At 37.1% G+C, this 12,998-nt stretch overlaps 1 protein-coding gene across 2 annotated transcripts in view; it reads left to right on the top strand.

The window, feature by feature from the left end:
• ptprk (protein tyrosine phosphatase receptor type K) overlaps positions 1-12,998 on the top strand; it is a 610,797-nt gene that overhangs the window by 540,825 nt on the left and 56,974 nt on the right. For both annotated transcript variants that reach the window (XM_060851099.1, XM_060851091.1), the window contains 3 exons: positions 3,217-3,304; positions 4,543-4,619; positions 7,581-7,617. In XM_060851099.1, the coding sequence (XP_060707082.1) occupies positions 3,217-3,304; positions 4,543-4,619; positions 7,581-7,617 (202 nt within the window). The remainder of the gene's footprint in view (positions 1-3,216; positions 3,305-4,542; positions 4,620-7,580; positions 7,618-12,998) is intronic.

Genomic DNA, 12,998 nt, shown 5'->3' with positions numbered 1-12,998 from the left:
CTCCAAATACATGTACATCCTGTCCCTCAGGATTCCCTCCAACAACTTACCCACCACCAAGGTCAGGCTCACCGGTCTATAGTTCCCTAGCTTGTCTTTACCGCCCTATTTAATAAGTGGCACCATGTTTGCCAACCTCCAGTCTTATGGCACCTCACCTGTGACTATCAATGATACAAATATCTCAGCAAGAGGCCCAACAATCACTTCTCTAGCTTCCCAGAGTTTTCAGATGCACCTGATCAGGTCCAGGGGACTTACCTACCTTTGAATAAAAAGTGAGGTCTGCAGATGCTGGAGATCAGAGCTGAAAATGTGTTGCTGGTTAGAGCACAGCAGGTCAGGCAGCATCCAAGGAACAGGAATCCTGATGAAGGGCTTTTGCCCGAAACGTCGAATTTCCTGTTCCTTGGATGCTGCCTGACCTGCTGTGCTCTAACCAGCAACACATTTTCAGCACTTACCTACCTTTAACCGTTTCAAGACATCCAGCACTTCCTCCTCAGTAATATAGACATTTTGCAAGATACCACCATCTTTTTCCCTACAGTCTGTATCTTCCATATCCTTTTCCACAGTAAACTGATGCAAAATATCCCTTTAGCATCTCCCCCATTTTCTGTGGTTCTACACAAAGGCCGCCTTGCTGATCTTTGAGGGGCCCTATTCTCTCCCTAGTTACCCTTTTGTCCTTAATATATTTGTAAAAACCCTTTGGATACTACTTAATTCTCATATCCCCGTTTTTCCCTCCTGATTTCCTTCTGAAGTATACTCCTACTTTCACAGCTTGCAACAACAGCAATGCATGAAGCCAAATCAATTTGACTTTGAATGAATACACCTGAAGGAATAGATTGTTTTTATGTTGGGAGGCAGAAGACAGGAAATTATAGGCTGGTTAATGTGATCTCCATCACTGCTAAGATTTTAGACTCCTTTACTAAGGAATAGATGGAGGAGTACTTGGATGCGTATGGTATAGCAAGGTTGAGTCAGCACAGTTTCATCAAGAGGAGGTCCTATCTGACAAATTAGTTAATTCCTGGAGGAGGTAATCGGCAAGTGCGACAAAAGAGGCAGCAGAGATGATTTATTTGGATTTTTCAAAGGCCTTTGAAAAAGTGCCACACAAGAGACTGCTAAATAAGATACATACCCATGATGTTAGGGCAAGGTGCTGGCATGGTTAGAGGTTTGGCTGACTGGCAGAAGGTAGAGAGTGGGGACAACGGGTCTATTTCAAGATGGCATCTGGTGACTAGTGAATTTTCACAGGGGTCAGGATTGCGACCACAGGTATTCCCATTATACATTAACAATCTGGGTGAAGTAACTGAGGGCATTGTTGCTCGGTTTGCAGGTGGTACAAAAATAAGTGGAGGGACAGGTAGTGATGAGGAAGTGGGGAGGCTACAGAAGGACTTGGAAAGGCTAGGAAAGTGTGTAAATAAGTGGCAGATGGAATACAATGTGGGTAAGTGTGTGGTTATACACTGTGGTAGGAAGAATAGAAAATATTTTCTAAATGCAGAAAGATTTCTGAATTCTCACACACAAAGGGACTTAGCACTCCTGGTTCAGAATTCTCTTCAGGCAACATGCAGTTCATTTGGCAGTTTGGAAGGCAAATGCAATGTTAGCATTCACTTCAAAAGGGTTAGAATATAAGAGCAGAGAGTGCTGAGGGTGAATGAGATACTGGTCAGACCACATTTGGAACATTGTGAGCAATTTTGGACACTATCTAAGGAAGAATGTGTTCGTGTTGGGCGGGGGGTGTTCAGGGGAGGTTTACAAAATGATCCCAGGACTGAATGGCTGGTTATGAGTTGGACTTGAGGATTCTGGGTTTGTACTCACTGGAGTTTTGAAGGATGGGAGTTGATCTCATTTAAGCTTACAGTATATTGAGAGGCCTGGATAGAGTGGACATGAAGAAAATGTTTCCACTTGTAGGAGAGACTAGGACCCGAGTGCATACTCTGGGATTGGAGGTATGAACCTTTCGAACTGCGATGAGTTTCTTCCTCCAGAGGATATTTAATCTGTGAAACTAATTGCTTCAGAAGGCTGTGAAGGCCAGGTCACTGTGTAATGTGAGACAGAGGTAAATAACTTGTTGATTTGTATGGGGATCAAGGGTTATGGGGAGAAGGCAGGAAAATTGGGTTGAGAATCATATCAACCATAATCAAATGGAAGATAGACGTGATTGGCCGAGTGGCCTGATTGCATTTATATCTTATTGTCTTATTCCTTCAGACAATGTGTTAGGTTTATGACTCATTCAACAACAAAATAGCAAACATATTGTGTAATTATGCTCTTTTGCATCAGGATGTTTAGGATTCATGAGAAGTGAAATGAAGTATGCTGAGAGTAGATTTAAATATCGCAATTGACATTTATTTTTTCCTAGAAAAGCAATGTATTCGTTAGCTATAACACCAGGCATCAGTATAAATTCTGCTCTGTTGCTTTTAATGTTCTTTTTATGAAAGTATTGCTTAATTGTTAGCTTTTTGTCATCTTAACAAGTCAAACTTCAAGGTTATGTTACTGAAAACAATGCAGATAGTTCTAACCATTAACCCAGTAGTTGTGGTTTTACTGGCAACGTTTCCTGTAGAAATTTGTTTGTGTGCAGCTTCATGTATGCATTTTATTGTGAGCTAGAAAAATAGAGATGAGGCCATACAGTGCATTATATTTGTGGCAGTTGAGTTTCACAGAAAAAAAAATTGAATTATGACTTTTAAATAATTTATTTTCTTAAATTGTCTGGTAATATTTCATAAAATGTATGATCTTTAAATGTTGAGCATTTAGAGACATTTAATCTTTGGATTAAAGAAGGCTACTCAGCACATTATATCTGTGCATCCAGAAAGAGAGTGATCCAGCCTCATGCTCCTTTCTACTACTTGATCCATAGCCCTGAAGGTTACAAAAGATGATCTGAACTTCCAGATTTTTTTTTAATTCAAAAAAGGGTACCCCATGTTATTTTCATTCAAAATATTTGTAGATGGGTGTAAATATAACAAATTGTCTTTGCTCATTTTGTGTAAACTTTCAGATTAAAATAACGAAGCTATTACAGTGAACTTTAGTCAATAAGACATTAAGAAGATGGACTTATGAAATTTTGATCAGTTGACTTTAATAAAAACAAAAATAATTGCTCAACAAAAAATGCCTGTTGTTTTGCAGAGTTTCTTTGAGGGGCAGTCTGCTTCCTGGGACATTGCCAAGAAGGACCAGAACAGAACTAAAAATCGCTATGGAAATATTATAGCTTGTGAGTTGTTCTATAAGCAGCTATGACCAACATTTTGTTTTATTGCAGTCTTATTCATAAGTGTAACTTTTAATCTAAATTCCTTCAGGTTATTCTATAGAAGGGCAACATGTCTAACATTTAACAATCTTTTGAATGTTTCAAAGTCAAGCTTGTTTTTTTTCGAGCTATGTTCTATTTATTTTACTATCCTTATTTTATTATCAAGTGCCTTGATTTTTGCAATGTCTTTTTATGAAGCATCTTATCAAGCAATGCATGAAAATTTATGTCTATGATGTCCACCGTTCACTGGAACATGTGTTCGTCTCTTAAAAAATAATTGGTCAGTATAAATAGAGCTGTCCATTATAAAGCCATGCTAACTGCCTCTGATTTTACCAGTAGTTAATTGTTCATTAATTCTGTTATGAGTGCTAGAGATTAACTCACGCTGTGAAAAGACTGAAAAATTTTGAGAAGAGTTTGTGATCTCACGCTCCCAGTTTAAAACTCCTAGAGAGAGGAGCAGATTAGGGATTCTGATTTGGAGCCTTACCACTGTCCTGAGTTCCCTTTGAATCTGGAACATGATATCTTATTCTTTCTGTACTTAAACAAGGATATAAAATTTGCTGTGTGTCAGAGATTTAAAATTTTTCCCCCTTGCCAATTTCTTTTTGAAGTTGTTTGGGTGATGGTTGAATGTATGAATATCTGGCAGAGGTGACCAATGAGCCAAATGAGCAAAGTTTTTTTTACTGCATAATTTAGTTATATGTTAGCATTAATACTAATATAACATTGTAATTACTTTTTGAACTGCTCGTTCTAGTTTTCCCGAATAATCAATCAGAACTGTAGCATATAATACGATTCTACAAGGAGCAAGATTTTCAGTGCAATCTTCTCTAGTTCCTGATGTTCAGCAGTTTGTAGCGCACTTGTAGCATGTATAATATTGAAAATCAAGAGTTTCAAGGAGTCCTGTATTGTTGCATCCATGCAGGGAAGGAAAATTATTAGTTGAAACAATCCTTGTTATGAAATTTTTTTTGTGAAGATACTGTTCAGTTTTTACATTTTGTCATGTTCCTGGAAATAAAATTAGCGCACCCAGCTGCATTTCAAAAATTTGCTGTCCTCACCAAGATCACTTTCACATATTGTCAGTTTTTGAATAAATTAATTTATGATTTTGTGTTGTGTATTAATAACTGAAATGACAATAAATTGTGTGTTTATTCTGTTTCCCATAGATGACCACTCCAGAGTCATTTTGCAGCCCCTGGAGGATGATTCAACATCAGATTACATTAATGCAAATTATATTGACGTAAGTAATATTTCCCAGCTCTACAATACATTGACATTTGATTTTTTTTCCCTGTGTTCTGTCTAAAGATTGCTGCTGTTAAAATTTGCACCTTGTATATTAAATTTGTTGGCACTCACTGACACTGTTGTGCTTTTCTTTCACATCTGGCTTTGGTTTGGGCTGTAGATATGGCTGTACAGGGATGTAAGTATCACACTGAAAAAGCTAGATTGTCTTCATTTTAATACCAATTCATTTAATATATCAACATGCTACTAAAGCAAGCAGTACATAGCTGAGCAAACCCATTTGATTCTCTTCATAAAATATGTTCTGATTTTCAAAACATCTTCTGTAATTTCGAGTAGTAATAGCATTTATCCATGACATTATTGTCTGCTATTTTGAAGAAACCATCATGTAAAATACACAATAATCTTACTGATTTAAACCAATTTGGTCTATATTGTGAGTTAGCTTATGATGGGGGAAAATCGGCTTTGAAGTGCATTGCATAGAAATAAACAAAATAACTGTTCACTAGTGGCTGCACTTTAAGCACCAGCTTTATTTGATTATTAAAATTCTAAGAGCTAAAGTTGAAAGTTGTTTAAACTGCAAGACACTAAAGAAACGCTGCCTAAAAGCATACATTGTGAAGAGAACAAACAGGTGAACTCCTGCATGTAAGTTAGTCATCATTATATATATTTTATGGTTATCTGATCTCTTTAGAACTTTGTTTAGTGCTCATGTTTGAGGTGAAGTTACTAGCTGTATGTTTCTAAAACTGTATAAGGTGGCTAAAATTTTAGGATCTGTGATATTTCAAAATTTACCAAATTTCTTAATTTGACAAGTAGAACATATTAGAAACTGTTGTTTTCTTTCATGGTCATTGTGTAAATGTAAATTTGTGTATGATTGGCTTGAAATGCCCAGATTCTCCGTCTACCTCAAGTTCTCAAACACCTACACTTATTATTGCCCTGAAGACCAAACACACAAACTTCTAAGAAATAGGCTACTGAGTAAAGCATTCTGCCTTTTTTTTTTAAAAAAAGAAACAGTACCGTGCCATCTTAAGGTCTAAGAATACAGAGGGGTGTAAAAACAAAAACAACGTCAATACAAAATATTTCAATGTATTCCTGAACATTTCTTCACCTCCCTTGTACATTAATGTACATATTAATCTTGAAATCATAATTGTTATCTGGACAACTGGTTAAAACAGAATTAATACTGTTAACTCATTTCAGTGCCACAGTTTTCCCACTGGCCACTGATCATAAATATGGATAACCTGCTAATCTAAATTAACACTGCATTTTGTCACTTAAAAAACTTGCACTAAGATTTTTTAGTAACAACAGAATTCCAAACTTAAGTCCATTTATAAGAAAAAAAATGTAATCGAAGTACAATTTTAATTGCATTGTCTAATACCTCCTCGCTGCTTGTAAAGAAAGACCTTTTGTTTTCTGTGAACATTATTTTGTTGACTTTCAATGTGGCTCCTTTTTGTTTCTGTATCCCATAATTTAATAATTACCAAAACATTTTAATAAATTTCCATGAAACTTCCAACGTTTCCCTATGTGGGTGTGATTTATGCTTACACGTACAACTTGTCAATGAAATACTTACTCTGTAGATTGTTTTTAGCACAGATGTTGTTAATAATTTGAGTCACCATGATATTCTCTGCAGTAATCTAAATAGAAATGAATTTGAAATACCAAAATAAGCAAGATACCATGACCAGGTTATCCCTTCTAAAAATAAGAATGCCATTGTTCAAAAAGAATCTACAGCTGTTAATGCCTAAAACAGATCCCACATTCAACTTACATTTAAATTTCATGTTTGGGCAATTTCAGAAAAGTTTTTTCTTAGTATATTCTTTTGCTCTTCTATTACTTCCATTCCTTGTATCAAACAAAAATTAACAGCAACTGTTCTGAGATTCATGACTGTGGCATAGATTTCAGCCAGAGATGACTGCTTTAAGATCCCTAACCAGAATACAATAGAGTTCAAATCAAACAAAATACTTAAGAAATGTAGACAAGAGCTTGTCTGCTCATAATTATTTGTGCTGAAGTCGGATATATTTGAAAAAATGTTTCCAGGATCCAAGAGAACTTTTAAAATGTGGTTAAGTCTTACCCTGCCAGCAAACACTCAATGCTACTCCTGCCTGACTCTAAATTAATATTACAGCACTCCGTTTGCTGTAAAATCAAACTACTTCATGGCAATCCTGAAGGTGCACCTTTTGAAGATTATTGTAGTTTTATTATTTGCAAACATCTCTTGTGCTTTGATTCATTTTAAGTTAATTACAGTATTTTCTTCCTTCACTTGATTTATTTGTGCATTTTAATCACCTTTTTAATGAGGGGATTAAATTCTGATAAATCACATTATACATGATGACAAACATGCTGTTTCAATATAAACATACCATTGTTGTGTTTAATCAGTCATTTCTGTTGTGTATAATAAGCCATACATATATGTGTGTTACGAGAAAAATGTTCACAAGTACCATACTGTATAAGGTCACTGAACTGCTGTTAACCTGTGCTATTATATTAAGTTGAGCAAAAAAGATACAAGTGTAAACCTGACGATTATTTTGCAACACTATCATTGCAGTTCAGTTTTCTCCTGCTGTTTCAAATCAAAATAATTCTTTCAATACAAATCTGTTTGTGATCAGTTCCAGCAAATGCTTAAATTCTGATTCCTAAATTGGCTCCAGTCTTTATAACATGCTGAAATTCACTTCAACATACTGACCTTTAACATTTTGGTGCTTTTAGGCATGGTAGTGAAGTTACTGTTAATTCATTAAATCATTGTCAATGGCAGATTTTGACATTGTACATTTTTTTAAAAATAGGACTGGTAGAGATCAGATCAATCCTCTTTCTCGCTGATGTAAATTTATGATACGTTTTTCCTTTGTAGGGGTATCACAGACCAAGTCATTATATAGCCACACAAGGTAAGAATTTTGCATGAAGTAATGACTTAAGTACAATTTAGAATTTAATGACAAAAAAATTAGAGAACAGTCCTGTGATCTAATGTTGCAGCCCTAAGTTTTGTTCTAGAAACTGCAGTTAGTGCACTTATCCTGGAAATTATAAACTTCAAATTATAAATGAGGAAGAGAGGTCTGGGTGAAATACAAACATGTGTCGTGACAAACTCCAGTGCACTCATAATCCCTGGTAGTTTTAATTCCTACACTGTATGGAAACTGCATCCCACTCACATTTGTGTAACAACATTTAGAAAGGAATATCTGGAAGGTTGGCGGGGGAGAAGGTACCAAGCAAAAGAAGGAAAGTAACAAGGGGCATCCAAAGTCTAAAACAAAAGGATGAAAATTCAGGGGAGTCAGGGAGAAAAGTGGTTCAGAGGCAAATTTTGGGATAGAATTTCAGGGAATAGCATCTGGGAAAAAAGAACATACAGGAGACAGAGGAGAGGATGATAATTTAATCAGAATTTTTAATTAGAATCCCTACAGTGTGGAAGCAGGCCATTCAGCCCAACAAGTCCACACCGACACTGTGAAGAGTAACTCACCCAGACCCATTCTCATACCTTATAACTCTACATTTTTCTCTAATCTATACATCCCTAAACGCTATGGGCAATTTAGCACGGCCAATTCACCTAAGCTGCTCATCTTTAGATTGTGGGGGGAAGCCAGAGCACCCGGAGGAAACCCACACAGATACAAGGAGAACTTGCAAACTCCATGTAGACAGTCTCCCGAGACTGGAATCGAACCTGAGTCCCTGGCGAGGTGAGTAGCAGTGCTAACCACTGAGCCACCTTGCCAATCTTAGTAAGATTGGAACATATCTAGAGGAGTGTGTGCAGATTTGGTTTCCTCATTTGAGAATACAAAATTGCACGGGAGGCAGCTCAGAGAAGATTCACTGGATTGGTTCGTGAGATGAAGAGTTTACCTTATAACGAATGGTTTATCTGGTACTGTTTATCCTCAAAAAGGTTTAGAATAATAATGAGTGATGTTATTGAAACACAAAGTTCTGACAAGACTAGGCAGGGTACATGCTGGCAGCGTGTATGCTGAAAGGATATTTCCCCACGTGGAGAAGACTGTTTAAAAATAAGCACTGACCAGTGGAGAAAACCTGGATCTAGAAGACAGTTTAAAAATAAGCACTCTTCTATTTAAGACTGAAATGAAAAGGAATTTCTTCTCTGAAGATCATCAATCTTTGGAATTCTCTGTCTCAGGAGCAATGGAAACTGATTCCTTGAATATATTTATGTCTGTATTCGACCCATTGTTGCACTATAAGAGAGTTTTAGGCTATATAGACTACGCAGGATAGTGTTGGCAAGACTACAGTCAGATCGGTTGTGATCTTATTGAATGTTGAGCAGGTTTGAGGGTCCAAGCTGTTCCATTCTTATGTGAAAACTAGCAGGAGCAATAACATCAAAGGGATTCAAACATTAAGCTGAAGAATTTCAAAAGAGAGGCATTGAGCTTGGATGATTCTGTGAGGACAGGAATAAATGTGAAACAAATTTGATTCAGGATAGAATGTGTGCATGGACTAAAGCTTACAGAGAGTATATAATAAGTTGATGAGGTGAGATTTTGAATTGTTGACTCTAGAAGTGACAAAGATGATCTGAAATTGGATTTGGAAATGGAAGTAAGTTATCTTTTTGATGAAGAGGATCTGGTACTGGTTGTTCATTTTAAGATTAATGGAATATCTGATGCAAAGTGGAAGGGTGGCATATTCCCCATTATTCTGGGAACTAGGTGTGAATGGCCCTTAGTTTATCATCTATGGTATAATAAGCACTCCTATATTAAGTACAGCAACTTTAAAATTTGAGGAATGTCAGAACCCAAGAGGTAGCCCATTCTGTATTGTAATGAATGTAATTTGCTCTGGCGCTGACATTTTCATCATTTAACTGCGTTGAAGGACTTGACATTTTGGATGAGTTACTTTTATATTCATGCAATCAAAAGTAGTGATTGTTGCACATGCCCTGCTTTGCAAGTTTAAATAAAATTTGCTTCTCTAGATTCAGATAGTTTTGTCAAAACAAAATCTTACTTAACCAATGTATTAGAGATTTTTGAATGAATCATATGTGCTGTGGAGAAAGGGAAGCCTGTGGACATAATGTAGTTGACTTTCCAGAAGGCACTTGAGAAGGTTATTGCAGAAATAAACATTTGTGGTGTCAAGGGTAGGAGGTTAACATAGATTGCAAATTGACTGACCAGTGGAAAACACACTATATGTAAATGGATTTCTATCTAGATTTGGCAGAATATGATGATTGGAGCCTTGCTTACGGCCTGAAATTCTTACAATTTACATCCATGATTTAGGGGAGTAAAGGCATGCTACCTAAAGTCTCAGACAATACCCTGAGATGTGAATAATATGTTATCAAAAATAAATGAGGTTGTCATGGATGAATAGAGAAAGGTTGAATGAGTGAGCAAAAGTTTGGCAGGAAGAAAAAGAGTATTGCTTAAATGGAGCATGAATGTCGAGTTCCATAGTTTGCAGAGGGATTCTACTGCATGAATCTCATTCTGTTAGTATGCAGGTCCAGCACGTAATCAAGAAGGCGAATACAAAGCTATCTTTTAATGCAAAAGGACCTGAACATAAAAATAAAGATGTTCCACTTCAGTTTTACAGGACATGATTGAGACCGCATCTCAAATACTATGTGCAGTTTTGGTCACCTTATTAAAGGAAGGGTGTAAGTGTGTTGGAGGAAGTTTAGAGGAAGCTTATCACATTAATAGCTGCAGTAAGTTCGCTATCTTATGAAGAAGGGTTATGAAGACAGGCTGGGCTGGTTTGAACTGAAGATTAGAAGAGTGAGGGGTGATTAATTGACATGTATAAGATTCTGAATATTCTTGACAAGGTGGTTGTGGAAAGGATGTTTCCGCTGGTGGGGCAGTCAAGAACAAGGGCAATGTTTTGAAATTTGGTGTCGCCCTCTGATGACAAAATTGACGAGAATTATTTTGCTCTGATGGTTGGGGACTCTGCCTCAGAATGCAGTGAAGCCAGGTGTCAGGGAACATTTTTAAGACAGAGGTGGATGGATCTTCAGTCAGGAAATTAAAAGTTAGTGGGGTAAGATTGACATATAGAATTCGAAACAAAATCATGCCAGCCATGAGCTTATTGGATGGTGATGCAGATCCTAGAGGTTGAATGGCCTACTTCTGCTCCTATTTCATATGTTCATGTCCAATAACAATTTTAATGTATTTTGTGCACATCTCAGCAGCAGAATTTCCAGGTTTGATATTCTTAGAATGTTCTGTTGATGTTCTCCACATTTCTGAGTGGTTTAACACAAACAATTGCTCTAACTGGTTTTATCAATGAAGACTCTTTCTGGCAAGTTTCCAAAGCAGGCTTTTAGATGAACTTGCAGTCACCTCCTTGAGTTTTTTTTTATGGAACAAACATTGTTTTTAGTAGCTGATTGTAATGGATTTAAATTGACGAGACAAAGTGTGGTATTGTCTCTGAAAGTGTGAAATATTGACCTGTCTAGTTTATGCTCATGTGAGCAATCTATTCATTAAGTGCACATTTTCTAATGAAACCAAAACCTATTTCTGTCTAGTGTGCCAAAACCCATCTTTATATTTCATATCCTTCACATCTTTCCATTGTATATTCCCAGTGTAGAGAAGCTACTGAATATGATTTAATTTATGTTGTTTTCGTAAGATCCATGTGAATTTTGTGTTAGTTTTTAAACTTGTCATGTTTGAAAAAAAAAATGCTACTGCATCCAAGCAAACCTTTCTTTCCTAATGCTTTCAATTATAAGTTTTTGATCTATGGTAACTCAGTGCATCACATCGAGTCAGCTAAAGTCAAGTCCAGCAGTTTGTCATCAAATTCTACAGGTTTATTAGTAATGCCAATCGAAAGACCATTTTGGGATTTCACTAGATAATAATAATTGATAAAGCAACCGGAATGGAGCACTCGTAAAATTACTTCATTAATTCTTCAATCAGTTTTCATTTTGAAATGCTGTCTCTGATAGTTTCCAACAAATGTTAGAAATGGACGGAAACATTAATAGGAATTTCATGTTTAAGTAGAATTTGGTTGAAACAAGTTTCACCATTAAAAATACTTCAAAGATTTACTAATAGATACAAGAGGTGGAATTTTCCCAGCCCCTGATTGACATGGATAATGACCAATCATGGAAGATATAACAAGATTGGAAAAATGAGATTCTCAATATCATGGGGGGAAAAGTGTAATTTTCCATTCAGCATTTGAATGATGAGACAAGGACCTTCAGGTCTCTGTTAGCAAGGCTGGGTGTCAACTTGACTGCTGGCTGTCTTTGGGAGGATTCTTCACACATTACAACTGTGAAGGAATATTTCTAACTGTCAGTGGTCTGATGCAAAACTGAGGCAGAAATATCCTGCCAACAAGCCCCAGCAGTGGTGAGTACTTCAAATGAGCACAAAATAGCACAAGAGCAACATCATGGTGACATTGTGCATGCATAACGAGGTGAGCTGCATAGAATTTTGTGAGAGAACGGCTGCACTTTGTTTCTGAGTTCACATGTTTTGGAGATTTTGCATACTATTTTGGTTAGGAGGTCAAATTGAAAACTGTTCATCCCAGAATGATGTCAGTAGGGTATGAATATGTTGTACTCGTGTATTTGTGAAGTTGTCAGATAGTCACATTGGGCTGAATTGAGTAGGGATTTGCACTGTGTGGGCTTTGGTGGGAAATCTAGGCACATTGCATGGGAAGTCCAACAAGGCCTTTTTCAAATTTGGAAGCAACTGCATTTCCCAGACATTGAGATGACATTCTCATTACTATCTTCATGAACAAAGATGTGCAGCTTAGGTGGATTGACCAAGCTAAATGTCCATAGTGTCCAGGGATGTGCCGGTTAGGTGGGTTTGCCATGGGAAATGCAGGATTACAGAGGGTGGAAAAATGAGGTGCGTTTTGAGCCATTTGGCCCACTTCCACACTGTGGGGATTCTACCTACAAACACTGAATCTTACCTCATCAGTATGCAGTTTCCTAACCTACCATTCCACAACCAGGAAACTAGACATCAACAATTCCTGACGTGAAAATCAGAGCTGGTACCTAGCAACTCTAGCAACACTTGCACCACCCGGCCACCATCTTGGAGACCGGGCAACAAATGCCTCACGGCATGGTGCAGGGCATCAGCCAGATGCATCCCTCATCCATGGCTATTAGCATCCAAATACCTGCCAGCCTCTCCGATCCATCATGGGATCTCCCTGATCCACTTAGATGATGTTTCTG

Source organism: Hemiscyllium ocellatum, chromosome 3, assembly GCF_020745735.1.
Source record: "Hemiscyllium ocellatum isolate sHemOce1 chromosome 3, sHemOce1.pat.X.cur, whole genome shotgun sequence".
Classification (NCBI taxonomy): domain Eukaryota; kingdom Metazoa; phylum Chordata; class Chondrichthyes; order Orectolobiformes; family Hemiscylliidae; genus Hemiscyllium; species Hemiscyllium ocellatum.
Note: the sequence above shows the minus strand (reverse complement) of the source record. Positions and strands in the feature narration are given on the sequence as shown.